Raw genomic sequence first — 16,044 nt, forward strand, 5'->3', positions numbered from 1 at the left:
GATTCCCAGTTTCAAATGTAAAATCATTAAAAACATCTTATTTGATAGTTTTAAATTTTTTTTAAAAAAATAGTTTTAGAAAACACAACCCAATAAACATATAACCTCACCAATAACCATTGCATCAACAGTAAAGATTGGATCACTATCTTCCAAAATTCTTAAGGTATTTCACCTTCTTAAATCTCAATCATTAATCTGAAAATGAATGGTTTAGATTTGGTCCTTAAATACGAGGGCCTTGGCCCTTGAAGCCCAACTCCTCTATCAAGCCGAAAATATATTTCCATATATAACCCTCGGGCACAAGTACAAAGGCAAAACCAGACCCAAGTTCTCGTTGAAAAGTCCACAATGTAGATTGCGCAGTTTGACTCGGAGTCCTTTTTTTTTTTTTTTTTTCAATTCAATTCAATTGAATTGAATTCAGAAAAACGAAAGCAAAAAGAAGAAGATATTACAAGAAAAAGTAAAAGCAAAGAACGAACAACTCAAACAAAGCCTTGAACAACCAAAAAAATTGAAAAAAGGTGTTATAAAACTTTAAATTACTAGAATGAGTCAAATAATTGATCTGATCCATCAAGAAAACTAAAACAGTCATAAATGATGGTTTGCAAGGACAAAATTTTTTTAGACAAAACGATATACGAAGTAGCCGTTGCAAATAAGTAAATACTTTTCAAATTTCTTAAACAAAACCATTTAGGAAGCAGTTGCGACAAGCGAATAGATACTTTTTAACAATAAAACAAGCACTTAAAAAGGTTGACTCAGAGTCAATGAAGGAGATTTTAAGTTTTTTAGATCTAAAACCACATTACCACATGTTTGTACAGTCAACTGAAATCAACATTTCAGTGGTAATAGGTGGTACTAGTGTTTAGGACCACACTACTCTCTCTCTCTTTTTTTTTTTTGTTTTTTCAGGCAAGGATTCATTAGGGGGGAAGGAAAAGTTAAAAATAATGAACTGCATTATATTAAAGACTTAATTGTTTGATAAAATTGTTTAGAGGGGCTTTTTTATTAATTTTTTTTTAATTTTAAAAAATATATTCTAATGTGATATAAAAATGAACGTAATTTTTAGTGTTTTTGTGTTTAATTACTTTTTTCCCTGGATTTGACTTAAAGTTAATGATTTTTGGGGCATGTCATTTCAGAGATCCACGCCTGTGGTATGGAACTTGAAAATTACAAGTTCATATAATTTCAAGTAGAAAAGAGTGATCAACCACCCCTTTAGGGGTGATCCGCCTATCCCAATTATATATTTGGATGACCAACCACTCCTTTAAAGGGAAAAGTGATCCAACCATCCATTAAATTTTGTATTTTATCTTATTATTTGTGTGGTTAACTCACAATGAGGACCATTAACCACAATATGTTTAAAGGGATTGACCTCTTCTTCCCCTTTCCTGAAGAACTTCATGCTCCTCACTTAATCTTATGTAGCATTTGGTCATATTTTTGAACTCCACAGGACCACAGGCATATCCATTACATAAAGCAAGAGGTGTATTTGGTAAACCTTTTTGTTGTGAGTTTTTGTTTGAGTTGTAATAAGAAGTTATTGATATAATATAAAGATGAAATAAGATGTTGACTTTTGTGAGTGAAAAGTGCATTTTTTTTTTTTTTTTGAGAATATATATATATATAAGTGAAAATAAGGAAAGGAGAAGGAAAGATGGTTTGTCAAACTAATCTTAGGTAGTAATGCCATGCCATGCTACATATTGGAATTGAATAACGTTATTTCATAAACTGTTATACAACTGAATGACGTGTCAATCACCGTCTCCTAGTTTATTGACACAAAATATCTCCGATAGATATTAATCATTCAATGAAGGCTATTGGCAGAAATACGGAACAACATTAAATATTATTATTCAATTAATAAACCATCAATAGTCCTCCATGCGCCACCATCTTTTTTTATAATATTTTTTGTTGTTGAAGTGATTCATATCCCTTTCTCTCCTTTTTCTCTTGATTTGGATTTCCCTTAATCATATCATTACATGATGAGGATATAAAATGAGTATAAAGAGTAATGTAAAAGAAATAAACTTGAAAATATTGGATTGAATGAAGAAATCACTTGACCACCTCATCTTCCATCTGCAAGTGATAAGTGATGATGATGACATTCCCAACCACACAGCGATCTGATTGCTCACCCCCTCTCCACAAACACCCACTAATCACATAATCTTTTTTGACTCTTTTTCCAGATGTGCTCCCCTATATTCTTTCAATCTTCTATCATCATCCATAGTGGCTAATGAAGAACCACAATTACCAATTAATTAATTAAAAAAGAAAACTAAACCACAATCCACAATTGCTTTGGCAAATTGATGAGATTCCATTTCCACCACTAATATATTATATTTCTTTAACATACAAAACACATTTACAATCCAACCCCCTCCACTACCTCCAAATAACAAAAGCCTACGACGTCGTTTACCCACCCTCCCTCCCTCCCTCCCTCCCTTTTGTCTTTTCCCTTATTCGCTTTCAATCACGTTGAGTCGAATACCGACCCCATACCGGCGGTCCCATTCTCGTGCATCGCGGGTGGAGCCGCGTGACGGTGCTCTCCTCCGTACGTTACGATCAGCATCGTCGGATCACTCGGGTCCCTCTCCACGTGTTTCCTCGCCGGGCACAACCTCATCGTACTACACTTGTAATAACCCCTGAAACAAACAAAACAATTCACAATCCCAGGACACGTCAGATCATGCGATGAGTTTTTATGATTTAACAGCAGAATCAAACGGTCGGACATGAGGGACTATATAGTAATTACCGTGGGTACGGCGAGCCCTTGATCGGCTTTTGACCATATTTCCTCCAAGAGTACTCATCCGGTGGGATATCAGCGACTTTCGAACTTATAGCCGGTACCCTTATTGTTTTCTTCTCCCGATTTTTCCTGAAAATTTAAAAAACATTTATTAGCCACAACAATTACCAAATAGAATTAAAAGAAGGCTGCTCCAAAAAGCGTTACTTTGGTCAAAGTCTACCATCTCCGTATAAAAAAGACAAAACTGTGCCGTTTAGGAAGTTTGATTTTTTGGCACAAGTCTTTTTTTTTTTTTTTTTTTTTTTTTTTAACCTTCCTAAAAGACTACGCTTCAAAGAGACAGACCCCTATCGTGTCAGTATCACGCGTGCTGTGTCCGGCAGTAGGTGATAGATTTACTGTTTCCGGACCCACTCGTTGACCCGAACTCGGTGCTTTGAAGCAGATGAGCTCGCGTTGACTCGAGCGATTCGACTCAATTTCGACCGAGTCGGTGCAGTTTTTACAAATAAAAATGTAATAAATCAAATACTATTATTTTCTAACCAACGGCTCCTAGTGGTTTGACATTTGGTAAGAGTTACCCAGTTAACTCGGTTCACGCATAATAAAATGTGTAGTAAAAATTGCGCAGATGGTGAAGAGCACGGCGTACCTTTTCTTGGAGCAATGGCACTTGCTGCCGGAGCCTGAGAACTTTCCGGAGACATTGTCGGAGTGCTCGTGGCACCTCTTCTTGTAGGGAGCCGTCGATAGCGGAGGTTTTCCGCCGGAAACGGCCGGCGCTGGGGCGACCAAGATCGACGGCCCTAGCTTCCCGTTCGAGACGCTGCCGTCTCCGGTGATCGCCGACGACATGAACGACGAGCTCGACGACACGCTGAAGTTCTCCTTCGTGAAATCCAGTTCGGTAGTCTTCGGGTTCGAGGCGAAAACATTGGGTTCCGAGAAGACGAGGGTCAAACTCTGCGGCTGAGACGGGACGAATCTCGCCGGAGCAGGGATCGGAGCCTGAGGTACAGCCTCCGGAGATACAATCGCGGGCGTAGAAGTGATCGGAGTAGGAACTAGGGTTAGGGTTTGCGAGTGAGGAACGAAGAGAGAGGCGGATGAGGAGGAGGAGGATGTTGAAGAAGAGTGTCGAACCGGTCCGCGCCTGAACCGGGCGTGGCCGGTCCGGTTCAGGAGAGAAATGACCTTCTTGAAATTTGATACGGTGTGGTCCGTTATAACGGTGCAGTCCAGGTGGCTTGGCTGCTGCTGGTGGTGGTGGGACTGAGACAAGACGCGAATCAGATGCTCCATGCTCTTCAGGCCCTGCGACGCAGCTTCCTGTATAGCTGTCTGATCGTCCATCTTCGGAAAGCCCATGAGCTCCACCGCCATTCTGAAAGAGTTTTACAGAGAGAGAAAGAGAGAGAGAGAGAGAGAGAGAGAGAGAGCTCAACAAGTCATCCAAGTCTACGGTTACCAAATCACAAGGATTGAAACGAGAGAAGGGAGAAAGGGTAGGGAAAGGTGGGGGGAGTGGGAGCGATATAAGGGGGAGGGGGTGACCGGATGACCGGGTAAGAGTTGGGAGAGAGAGATAAAGAAGTCAAAGTGGGTGCGCAATCTGACGGCTCAGATGGGTTTGAAGATTTCTACAAAGGTGGTGAATAAACAAATCAGGTGCGTGGTGGGCCCGCAGTTGAATAAAATATAAAAAAAAAAGGATGAGAATTTGGTCGAGAAAATAGGAAAGGTTGACGAGTCTAGAAGAAGTGATCAGTGTGTGGGTTTTACTTGTTCTTTTGTCTAAACTTATATTAATTTTCCTTTTGTTGTTTGTTCGTGGCGTGTCATGTGGGAGTGGACTTGGTAAAGTTGTTAATGTGGATGCCACTTATTTTCAAATTTAATAAAAACATTTTGACCTTTTGTTTTTGTGTAAAAGTATTAATAGTTTCTTTTTATGTGAAACTTCATACATGGGAAGTACACTGAAGTGAAATACAAGTTTGTAATTATTATTATTATTTTCAATGGGATTGTATTAAAAAAAGGGATTGGGTGAGTGACTATCTGTGCATAAATTTATAACCCATTTAAAACTTTTCAACCTTTAAGTAGATTTAGGTTGGGTGTTGTTTCGACCAAAACAGATTTTTTAATATATATATTATTTTATGGTGTTCAGTATGATTGAAAATCGTGGTCAAATTAAAAATAATTTTTCAAATTTGAACTTCTCATTCTTGACAGGGCTGGCAAAACAGGTATCTGACACGTACCTGTTTATTCTACGCATGCTTTTTTATAATAAAATTTTATATTAGATGCATGAATTATCTAAAACCTTATTATAAAAAAAATGCATAGGATAAACGGGTACCTGTCAGGTACCTGTTTTGCCAACCCATTTCTCATACACTCTCCCTCGCAATTCATTCTTCACTGTTGTCAAAGACCGCTGGAAATTGTTGGAATCTGCCACCGGACTTCACCAAAGGTTGCCTAAAGATGAAAGTTGCCAACAATTGCCCACTGTCGCTAATTTTCTATATGAGTCAAACGCCAAAAAATGTTTTCACTGAAAAATATTTTTCAATATAAAACATTTTACGTTCAAATAAACAGAGCATTGAATAAAGATAAAAATTATGAAGAATTGATTATATTTGTTAACATTTTTTTAAAAAAAACAACTCAAAACAAAAAATACTTTTAATTTTTTTTTAAAAAATAATAATAACTTTTACCTTTAATGTCATATCATAACAATTTTTCAAACAAAAACAAAAACCCCAAAACACACATGGTCAAAGTTTTATACATCAACCTTATGAACCTACTTTGTTTTTAATTAGTCAATATGGTTGAATTCAATTCATGAATTCAAGCTATTTTTGAAAACTATTTCAAGAAAACTAAAATTTTTCCTCCTATTTGAAATTTCAATCTTTTCTCCATTTGTTTCTTCCACCATGTCCCACATTGAAAAGTTGTCCTTATAAGAAATTGTCTTCCTTTTATTAAAAAAAATCACGTATTTATTTCTAACAACTATTCTTAGGAGGAAGTTGACTTAGAATTCCAATTTGAAAATTAGAAAAATCATTTCTAGAAAAAAAAAAAAAAAACAGGATTAGAATATTTATCTTAAACGGAACGTCCGTTTGGGAACTTGAACTTGAGGACTTGACAATTTTCAACAAAATCAAATATTCATGATTAATCACAATGAGACGATAAATTCCCCATAAATCGGCATGAAAATAGCGTGCGAGAGAAAGAAAGCTGACCAAAAGTGGGTATCACGTGGAGTGACTCGTTTTCTTAATCCGAAACTGTTGACCAACTTTTTCCTTGTTTCTTAAAAACCGTGTATTGCCGGTTCCCCTTATTTTTTACCGTCCAATCGCCCTCAAAGTAATCCGACGGTCACAACAGGAAGAGAGAGTTGACCGCGACTTATATATATTAATTCTCGAAAACCCCGAAGTGGTGGGGCTAGTTGTTGTCGCCACGTGTCACAAAATCTTTAATTAGTCTTGAAAATTAGCTGGTGCCTATTGAAAGTGGGAACAATGAAAATGGGGTTGGCCTGTTTCTTTAACCATTTTAAAAAGCTTCCAATGTCAACAAAAATAAATAAATAACAAAAAAAAAAAACAAAAGAGATTGTGCTTCGAATGTCAAAAAAAATAATAAATAATAATAATAATAATAATAATAATAATAATCTGAAAATATCAAAAAGTCCACTCGTCTCCAATTTCAAATTTCTCTAAAAAATAAAGATATGAAAAATTAAAAAAGGATTGTTGCTCTTCCATCTCGATCATAGGTTATAGTTGAACCCCACGGCATCATTTTTAAAAGGTGAATTATGTCACAATAATTCCATAAATTATGTAATTTTTTTTTTTATTTCATCTAAATATTTTTGAATTTTGTTCTTTTTTTTTTTTATGAATTTAAGTTTTTAAAATAAATAGTAATTTAATAGGTTATCAGACTAAAAGCAGCATGAATTTAAACCCTTTTTACGTCATTCACTTGACATTTTAATTAAATATTTTATATGTTAGCGGTCTTCTAGTTTAATATAAGAATTAGACTCATCCACCCAAACCAATTCAAATGAAATATGATTAGCGTTACACATATAATATTTTTGAAATCTTAAGAATCCTAATGTGGTAAAGTTTCTATAGAACAAAAGTAACCCCTCATTTCATATGATGATGGGTATATATATTTTATTTCTTAATAAAAAATAAAAGAGTTAAATCCATTTAAGCTAAGAGATTACACCACCGAACTAAATATTGCAGAGGCAATTGCGGCATTGAGAGTAACCTATCTATATCGTGAGTTAAGATTTTATAGGGTGATTCAAGAAGGCGATACGCTCCAAGTGGTGCAGACACTCAGTTTTCTAAGTGGTGCAGGCACTCAAGAAAGATGGAAGGAGTTGGAATCAGTATGGACATCTTATTGAATAAGCTCGAGGGGTGTTAAATTGTCTACAAAGATGGAAGGTCAATCATGTTAGATGACACCTCAATAAAGCAGCCCACTACCATGCGAAAGAAGCCATTTCTCTCACCGTAGAGCAAGGTTTTATTGAAAAAATTCCTATTATATTTCGGATATTATCTCTGTGGAGCATTGTGCTTAACATTATTTAACTATTTATAAAAGTCGTTCTATTAATTAAAAAAAATTAAAAAAAAAAACTATGTATTTAACCAATATAATCAACTTTCAACCCAACTACCTATAATTTTCCAACTAGGATCTAAAAAGAGTGCCCCTTTGTAATATATCTAAGCTAATTGATATTCTTACGTCAAATAAGCTATCATTAAGGGTCACCCTCCACATAAGAATCTAGAGATGAGAGGGAATAAAGAAATCCATAAAAGGCCCACATCATACAAAAATTCTCACTAAACATGAAAAGAAAGCTACTTTGTTTCGGTGGGCATCAAAGACCTCAGCTTTTGAAAATGAATTTGTGAAAAACAAACCTAATAATAGCTTAGGAAGGGGATAATTTACTTCTATTAACCATATCTTTTCGACCAAATATGCGCTCAGATAACCTAGGCCGAGAAAACAGACTTTCAACCTATGATTTGGGTCATGATGATAAAACTCAATTTGTGAACCTCGATCAGATCATGAAGCCAACACAAGTAAAAAACGGCAAGACCTAACTAGAAGGAAAAATCCACGTAGCTAGACAGGTCGTATTAGCATAGTTGCTGCTTAAAAGGACGCTGAGATTGTTGTAGCACAGAAAATAACCACTTTATGGCTTCATTCACAGTGTCCAATGATTTCAGACAAATAATCTGGCTGTGGCCATAACATGCCGAGTGTAGAATTCGGCACGAACATTTGCTAATGTCATAACTTGTCTAGCTCTCTTTTTTTTTTTTTTTTTTAAAGCAATGCATATTTTTCTCTGCTAACTTAAGTATTAAAGAATGTTCCTATCAACAATCTTGGCATTGCAGGCGTTCATGGGCTGAATCTGACCGCCGGTTATCAAATAAAGAGTAACGATACATACTACAATTATATCTAACGATATTGACGTAACACTCACAACCAACCATTAATGAATTTTTTATTTATTTATTTAACAAGTAGTAATTTAAGGGTTAGTTAAGAGTGTCACGCTAACAATTTTAGATAAAATTATAATATTTAACATTTTTCTCAGATAAAACTTCCCCAAGAAAAAAGAGTACAAGAAAAATGACTACCCATTGTTATTGCATACCTCAAGATCTAGTGGAGATAAAACATGTGTGTATATATATAATATTTGACTTTTTTTTATAATAAGTTTTTCCTTCTAAAAGCCTCAAAAGATTAATTTAGTGGAATATGTCGACATTAGGTGCACAGAAAGGATTTGATTCCATTTTTGAAATATTTTTCACGGATAAAATCAAGAGAAATATCTTTTAAAAAATTGAGGTGCCTCGGTTTTGCAAAAATATCCTTGTATTTCTCTATAATTGCAGTTTTCCGGTAACATTATTGTGATAGTCAAACTTATACCCTTAATTAAAATAAATAAATAAGCATATAAAACAAGTCCAGTGGAACCAGCACATTATCATACAGGGATGATCATTACCTGCAAATCCTTTAGATTATCCCATCCGATCTGGATCCAATTTTTAAACATTAGTCAACTTGGAAACATTTGAGACAAAAAAATAAAAACAAAACTATTTGTTACTTATTTCAATACTCTCATATGAGATAATCTACAATCTACATATATTTATTATAATTTCCACTCGTCCCTAATTAATTATTAAATAGGATTTCAATGCAATCTTAATCTTATGGTTTCTAGCTGGTCTATGTTCAATGAACTAAATAGATAATAATAGAAGGGCAAAGAGGAGATTAAAAAAAAAAAAAATTGTTTGGGGTTACGTACTACTATTTATAGTCGACTGCACCACCACAATCCAACCAAAAACACTTGCAAAGACAAATAAAAAATAGACATGGATGACTCGTAGGGAAATACTAGCGGAAGACACTCTAATGTCTAAATTAAAAGAATAATCTATAAAATGATAGAAAGCAAAAGAATGAGAGGAGTGAATAACAAGCGTGCCTTAGACTTAGGTCTTTAATCTCCTTTATAGGGTTGCCCTAAATAAGACAAATAAGCCAAATCTATAAGAAATTAGAGGTCAAGAGTTTGTGTAGAAGGTGGCGGATCATCATAGAGATTTTTCCTTCTGGGTTCCACTCAGTTGATCCCCTTTCTTATAGGGCTGATATTTCCTTATAGGAAGCCAGATCCAAAAGAGGCAAGATTATTAAAGGAAATAGTGTTTTTCCTTATATAACCAGCTTCGTATGTGAGTACTCCGTCAATCAAGACAATTTAAATTAGGGCACCCTTGAATAGGGCGCTGCTACCAAATTGGGTAAGAAGTATCGTCTATTAAAAAAGCTATACTCCCCCAAGTATACATATTCTCATATCTCCCAAGTTCTCTATTCAGTTTTATCAAAAAATTCTTGTTGACTTTAGCATCGGAGTGTCTTCAATCCTTTTTGGAGACCGACAAACTTCCTATGACTATTTTCTTAGTTTTGCTAGCAAGCCATCGCCAATTTGGCCGTCCAAAAAATGTGCTTCAATAATGACTAAAGTGATAAGTGCCCCATAAATGACCACATCATTTTATTAAAAAAAAAAAATTGTAGCAAAAACTGTAATACTTCTAGCCACACCAAGAAAAAAAAATTCTGCTACAAAAAAATGATCATGCCTAACTACGTGGACCACACGGTTCTTAGAAAGAAGATCATGTATCTTCCTCCCCCGATTGCCCACCAATATTTTAAAAATGTTTAAAATTAGATTAACTTTATCGAACTTTGACATTAAATTAATGAAATTAAATTAAGCAAGCGGTAGGTCATGCCCTTTTACTTTCACTTTCATCTGATTACTATATATCTCCTAATAATTACTTTCACTTTTACCAAATAAACTCTTATTTGGTGGGAGATAACCCTCCAAAGAAGAGAAAGATAGGAGTTCTAACTCAAACCCAACTCCTTACTCTTATATTATTATTAATTATTCTTTCTTCTTTTTAATTTTTTTTTTTTTTTTAACACAAACCCAACTATTTAATTTTTATAACATAACCTAAGATGTTTTTTTTTATCTTTTTGGCTATTTCTTTTCTTTATGTGTAATATGTTTGGCCATTCCAACTTAGACAAAAACATGAAGCAAACCTTCCAAAACCATATGCTTATTGTCGTTTCTCCTTTTCTTCTATCTAATTATTAACTATGAGTATCTTCTTAAGCAATCTGAAAAGCCTCACGGCTTAAGTTAGAAAGCAGAAAATTAATAAAATATTTTTTTAAATTGACTTTTATTATATTAATGGAACATGATAATTGGAAGAACATTATTATAATTGTAGAATTTTAATTAAATTGTGCTAAACAACATTCCAGAAGATATGGTTGAGGATTTGATTCCTTGTTACAGATAATTTGGCCAATAAAACAGTTACCCAATTTTGTCTTCAAACATACTCTGCTTCTCATTCTCGCAAGGGTCTCTCCACTATAGCTTCCCATTCTTTTATTTTATCCCTCTAAATTATCAAGATTACATTTTTTGTCCGTTTAATTATTAAGATTTTTGATCGCACGACTTGTTTAACCGACTTTGGCCCTTAATAGTTTTTTGCATTACTTGTTTAGCCCAAAAACATGTCCAATAAATACTTTCTTTTAGCAAAAACAATCCATTTTGGCCCATAAAAATAAGTTTGGCCACAATATAAAACGCCCATGACTAACTGACGTAAACGACATACATTTAACCTACTTCATCAAGTTAATCAACTTAATCAAAATAGTCAAAATTTATTCCTGTTAGTTAATCGAGTTTTTGATTCGGTGGGCAAAAATACCCCTACCGTCATCGATTTAACCGATACGCAGCCCTATGCTAAGTGTATATATATGTAAGAAGAAAAAAATGTAGGAAATTGAATCAAAGTGGCTATTATACCTAAGTGTAAACATAGTAACATTTGTCGTTGGGAGCCGCATGCGCTCTCTCAAGTCCGATTGAACTTTAATTTGGCCCAGCTCCACTGTGCAATTAGAGTGGCTACACTAATTAGGCATAAAAATTTATATTACAAGATTTGAACTCATACTCTAATATGTATCTAACCACTTTGAGGATTTCTTGTCGAATTGCAATTGTAAGAAGCCTTTAATAGGACTCATTTGACTCAAAAAGTGTTCGGACAATTCAAAATCTACTCATTAATAGAGCCCGGGCCTCTCTCAATTGCTTGTCGAATCGGGACAAGTAATTAGAAGGGATTCCATTACTCCTCCCTCCTCACATATTATTACTACCTATTTAAATATGCATATATGTTAGACTTCTTTTTTAAAAAAAATAAAAAAAATCTAAAAAAATCTATAAAAAAAAAGTGACTCATAGGATACTTTGATTGACTGACATTCACGTGGTACGCAATAGGCAATATGAAAATGATAAAAGGGGTTGATTGTTGGGCATAAAACTAAACTATAATGGGTGTGGACTTTATGCAAGTTGCCATAATAAAAAAATATGCCTGCATATTTCCCTTTCTTTCTTTCTTTCTTTAATCAAGTGAGCTTTTGTTAGTCGGGTAAACCAAACAAAGAATATCCATTAATTCTACACCAAAGTCAATATTCGTGGGCGCCCTCAACCATCACATAAAACCAAATACTTGAACAAAACAAGAAGAAAAAAATAAATTGCTTAAATTCCATTTAAAACTTTAAATTAGAGAAATAAAAGTTTGAATGAGAACAGCTAATTCAATTTTCTTTTCTAATTGAAGGAAAGACTCTAAAATAGAAAACCCAAGAGAGTTATATATAATATATGGTAGCACTTTTTTTCTTTTTTTTTTTCTTACCATTATTTTAATTAAAAAAAATGCTTTCTCTTTTCTCTTTTTCCTAACATTTATTTAAAATAATATTTAAATCATATAGGACATGCAAAAATAAGAAAAGTTATTGTGAAATTTATTTAGGTAAAAAAGCAAAAAGTAACTTGATTCTCTAAATGCTCTTAGGCCTCGTGCAAATATTCTTAATGTTATATAAGCTTATGGTCTAATCATATCCTATCTTCATTTTGATATTATTTCAAAATTTCACGGTAAATTTCTAGGAGCTATCAGTCAAGAGATTAGGGGAAAATTTGATCGATCAGATTTTTATTTTTAATTTTTTAAAAAAGTGGTGTATAATTTGGATTTCTTTTGAATATTTTGGTATTAGATCAGTGATCAATTTTAAGATTTTCTTTGAATATGAATAGAGAAGAGATGATAGGCTCATTTATATATATATTTCTTTTTTTTAAAAAAAAAAAAGAAAGAAGGCAAATTCTCCTACAAATTGCATCATATTTATATGAATGCTGATTTAATCCAACGGACTGCAAAGTGCAAATTGATCTGCTTTTGGTAATTCAAATTTAAAAAATCAAAGACCAATTTTCATTGGGCTCTACAATAGCCCATTAAGTATCAATATTGGGTCAAATAGTCTGACTGACCTGAACTTCAATTTTAGCCCATTAAGTGTCAATATTGGGCCAAGTAGTCCGTGACTGACCTGAACTGCAATCTCCATGACAAAATAATCTAAAAGATCATCAAATCTAAACCCATATGCATGTAGAGTTGGAGAATTATAAATCACCAAAGCCCACGTGTGTTGCTGTTAGAGCATGGGAGCAGGAAACATAAATGAAATGGAGATGAACCATTTAGGCAAAAGGGTGAGACATAATTATCGTTCTCTTAAAAGATGAGGGTAATCTTGTTTCAATTTGGACCAGACGTACGCTAGGGTTAGCGGACGTACGCTTCTATTTGTAATGCGGACGTACTCGGGGAGACCATCGTATGTACACGGGACCACACTGACGCACGCTACTTTTTGGAATACCCTTTAGATAATACCTGAATGTACGAGGCAGCCTTTGGACAGCTGTGTAAATAGTACCGGACATACGCTAGGGTTGGCGTACATCCGCTGCTTTTCTGGAGAGTTGGTAGAGCCTCTCAGCTATAAATACCTCCTACCCCTTCAGTTTTCACACCTCTCTCTCGCCCCCGGGCTGCCAAAAACCTTTGTGAATGTGTTTTGTGAGATTGTGAGCGTTTGGTGCTAAAAGAAAGGAAGTTCTTGAAGTTTCGCTTCAAGGAGGTAACGCTCTTAAGCCGAGCTTCTTTTTATGTCGTTATGCTGCTTAAACGTTGTCTTAGTTGTTGTTTGAGTTGATAGTTTAGCTTTACCTATATTATGCTTTAAATCTTGTTTAGAATAGCATTGTTTTGACTTAGCATGATCGCGTTTGCATGTTGGTTTCATTTTGAGTTAGGAAACCTTAGGAAGCCCTTTGATAGCCTTAGGATTTGATTATGGAGAATAGGAGGACAAGTGAACAAAATGAGGTTTTCCTTGAAAACCTCGAAGCGGACGTACGGTCGCAACCAGACGTATGGTCCGAAGTATCACAGAGGACGTATGGTCTCGAGCCCAGACGTATGGTCTGGAGTATGACATGAGACATTATTTCAACTAGCCGCCTGATAGCTCCCATTTTCTTGTTTTAGAGTTGTTTTGATAGAAATAGAACTAATAGAAGGTTTTCCACGGATTTGGGGAACCCGGATCATTTGGAATACTCAGAGACGTTATACAACCTAGGTGAGTTTTAACTCACATAATGCTCATTGTTATTTTTCATGTACTGCACGACTATTTTGTGTACAAAAAATATGCATATTTGCAACTCTCACGATTTATATTTGCTGTACATGAACTCTAGCATTTTTGAGAAAAACGTTATGCTCAATATGTTAAGAAAGTGAAACTGGTAAAAGCATGCATGTAAAATACATATAAGATAATTTACATCAGATGACATGGTACACCGGTATATGTGATATAATAGTCATGGGCTTACTATACATGTTAGCTTTATGGTCAAATGTGTGAGTGTTATGTTGGCTTTGGATCTAATGGTTTTGTGACTTGGTATAGCCATTCCTAAATGGCTAGGTTACTACAGGACGGACATCATTAGCGGTGTGGGCCACCCGAGGTTAGACTCGGCCGTGCCACTAGTGTTATGTACGGTAGCGTACAATGGTTAGGGTGCCGGCATTGTATTACAGGTCTCTTGGGATAGCACTAACCTTGCTGAGAGGAGGTAATATCTCGGGTAAACCATACTGTTGAACTATGACTGTCACTCTATATCGTATGAATATATCATATATCTTTATCACATACTTGATAAAAACTGTCATATGGAACTGTTTCTCGCTTTATGAAAATGAAGTTCATTACTAAACTAGCATGAACATTATTTGTGTTAATATTTACTAAGTCTTAGACTTACCCCCTTTTTATTTTTGTTTTCCCCTATCATTACGAATATCTACGTGGTTTAGCTATCCTCGAAGAGGATGCCGTCGGAGTCGACTTGGGTGATAGCACAAAACCTGATTTGGGTCAGTTTTTAGGACATGGACCCGGTTTGGTTGAAGTCTATGTGGAAAGATGGAGGAATTGCCCGTGATGATATGATCGAGATTTTAATCTTATTAGGCTTACTTAAGCTTAGATCTAGGATTTGATCTGTTGATCTTTTGTTGGAACAATGTTATGATATTATGTTATGGATTGTAATCCTATTTTGATGACGGTCTGATGACTGGTACATTTGATGGTTATCTATATATCATGAGGTTTTATATTTACTTTGGTGCATGTTGTGTAGATGTTAAATTTACTGCTCTATATTTCCTATGGTTTTCAAAAGTCTTCCGCTGATATTTTCTCGTTTCAACGAGAAATGTTGAAATCCTGAGTCTTGTCCCGCGAGCGATAGGGCTGGGAGACGAACCATATGGTCAATTATTAGTTAATTGATTTGTCCATTGGAGTCGTTACAGAACAAGTGACTCATATTCTACTATTGGCCCATTGAATGTAATTAGTTCATGTGGGCCTAGGAACGAATAAGTTGTGAGGGTATTTTGGAGTTTTTAAAAATACTTACGATTAAGGTTTTCCTATAAATATGTTTTGTTATAACCCTAAATCATTTAATAGTAAAAAATATAGCTGCACTCTCCTGTGGATGTAGGCACATTGCCAAACCACGTAAATCTGTGTCTTAACTTTCTTTTCGAATTCTATATTATTCATCATTGTTGTGCACGGTAACAACAATTGGTATCAGAGCCTAATTCTACAATGGCTAGGATTGGCACATCTTCTGCGAAATTCGACGTGATGAAGTTCGATGAATCCGATAATTTTAGGTTATGGCAAAGACGTGTCAAGGATTTGTTAGTGCAACAAGGAATGATGAAGGTGTTATATAGGACGAAACCAGAAGGGATGGTGGACATAGAAGGAACTTTAGGTGAAAGTGGTGGCTACTAATCGGCTTTGTCTGGGAGATGACGTGATGTATCATATCATGGACGATGAATCTCCGGCGGCAGTTTGGTTGAAACTCGAAAGTAGGTATGTATCAAAGTCGTTGACAAATAAGCTCTATCTGAAGCAGTGATTGTATGGCTTGAAGATGGCAGAGGGCTCAGATT

General features: G+C 35.0%; 1 protein-coding gene across 1 annotated transcript; it reads right to left on the minus strand.

Annotated features, from left to right (window-relative positions):
* Window positions 1-1,967: 1,967 nt before the first annotated feature.
* Window positions 1,968-4,370, minus strand: WRKY11 (WRKY DNA-binding protein 11). Its single transcript, XM_059604278.2, has 3 exons — window positions 3,486-4,370; window positions 2,831-2,956; window positions 1,968-2,717 (listed from the first exon to the last, which is right to left on the minus strand). Exons 1-3 carry the CDS (start codon window positions 4,214-4,216, stop codon window positions 2,540-2,542), a joined length of 1,035 nt encoding a protein of 344 aa, XP_059460261.2. The 5' UTR covers window positions 4,217-4,370; the 3' UTR covers window positions 1,968-2,539.
* Between the last annotated feature and the right edge of the window lie 11,674 nt (window positions 4,371-16,044).

Source organism: Corylus avellana, chromosome 9 (genome assembly GCF_965113065.1).
Source record: "Corylus avellana chromosome 9, dhCorAvel1.hap1.2, whole genome shotgun sequence".
In the NCBI taxonomy this organism is placed as follows: domain Eukaryota; kingdom Viridiplantae; phylum Streptophyta; class Magnoliopsida; order Fagales; family Betulaceae; genus Corylus; species Corylus avellana.

Bases quoted from the DNA above. Each gene is read 5' to 3' on its own strand.
- WRKY11 (XM_059604278.2), bottom strand. From the start codon at position 4,216: ATGGCGGTGGAGCTCATGGGCTTTCCGAAGATGGACGATCAGACAGCT. The intron at 2,957-3,485 runs GTACGCCGTGCT...TTAAATTTTCAG, and splicing joins TGCCATTGCTCCAAGAAAAG to GAAAAATCGGGAGAAGAAAA. The intron at 2,718-2,830 runs GTAATTACTATA...TGTTTGTTTCAG, and splicing joins AAGGGCTCGCCGTACCCACG to GGGTTATTACAAGTGTAGTA.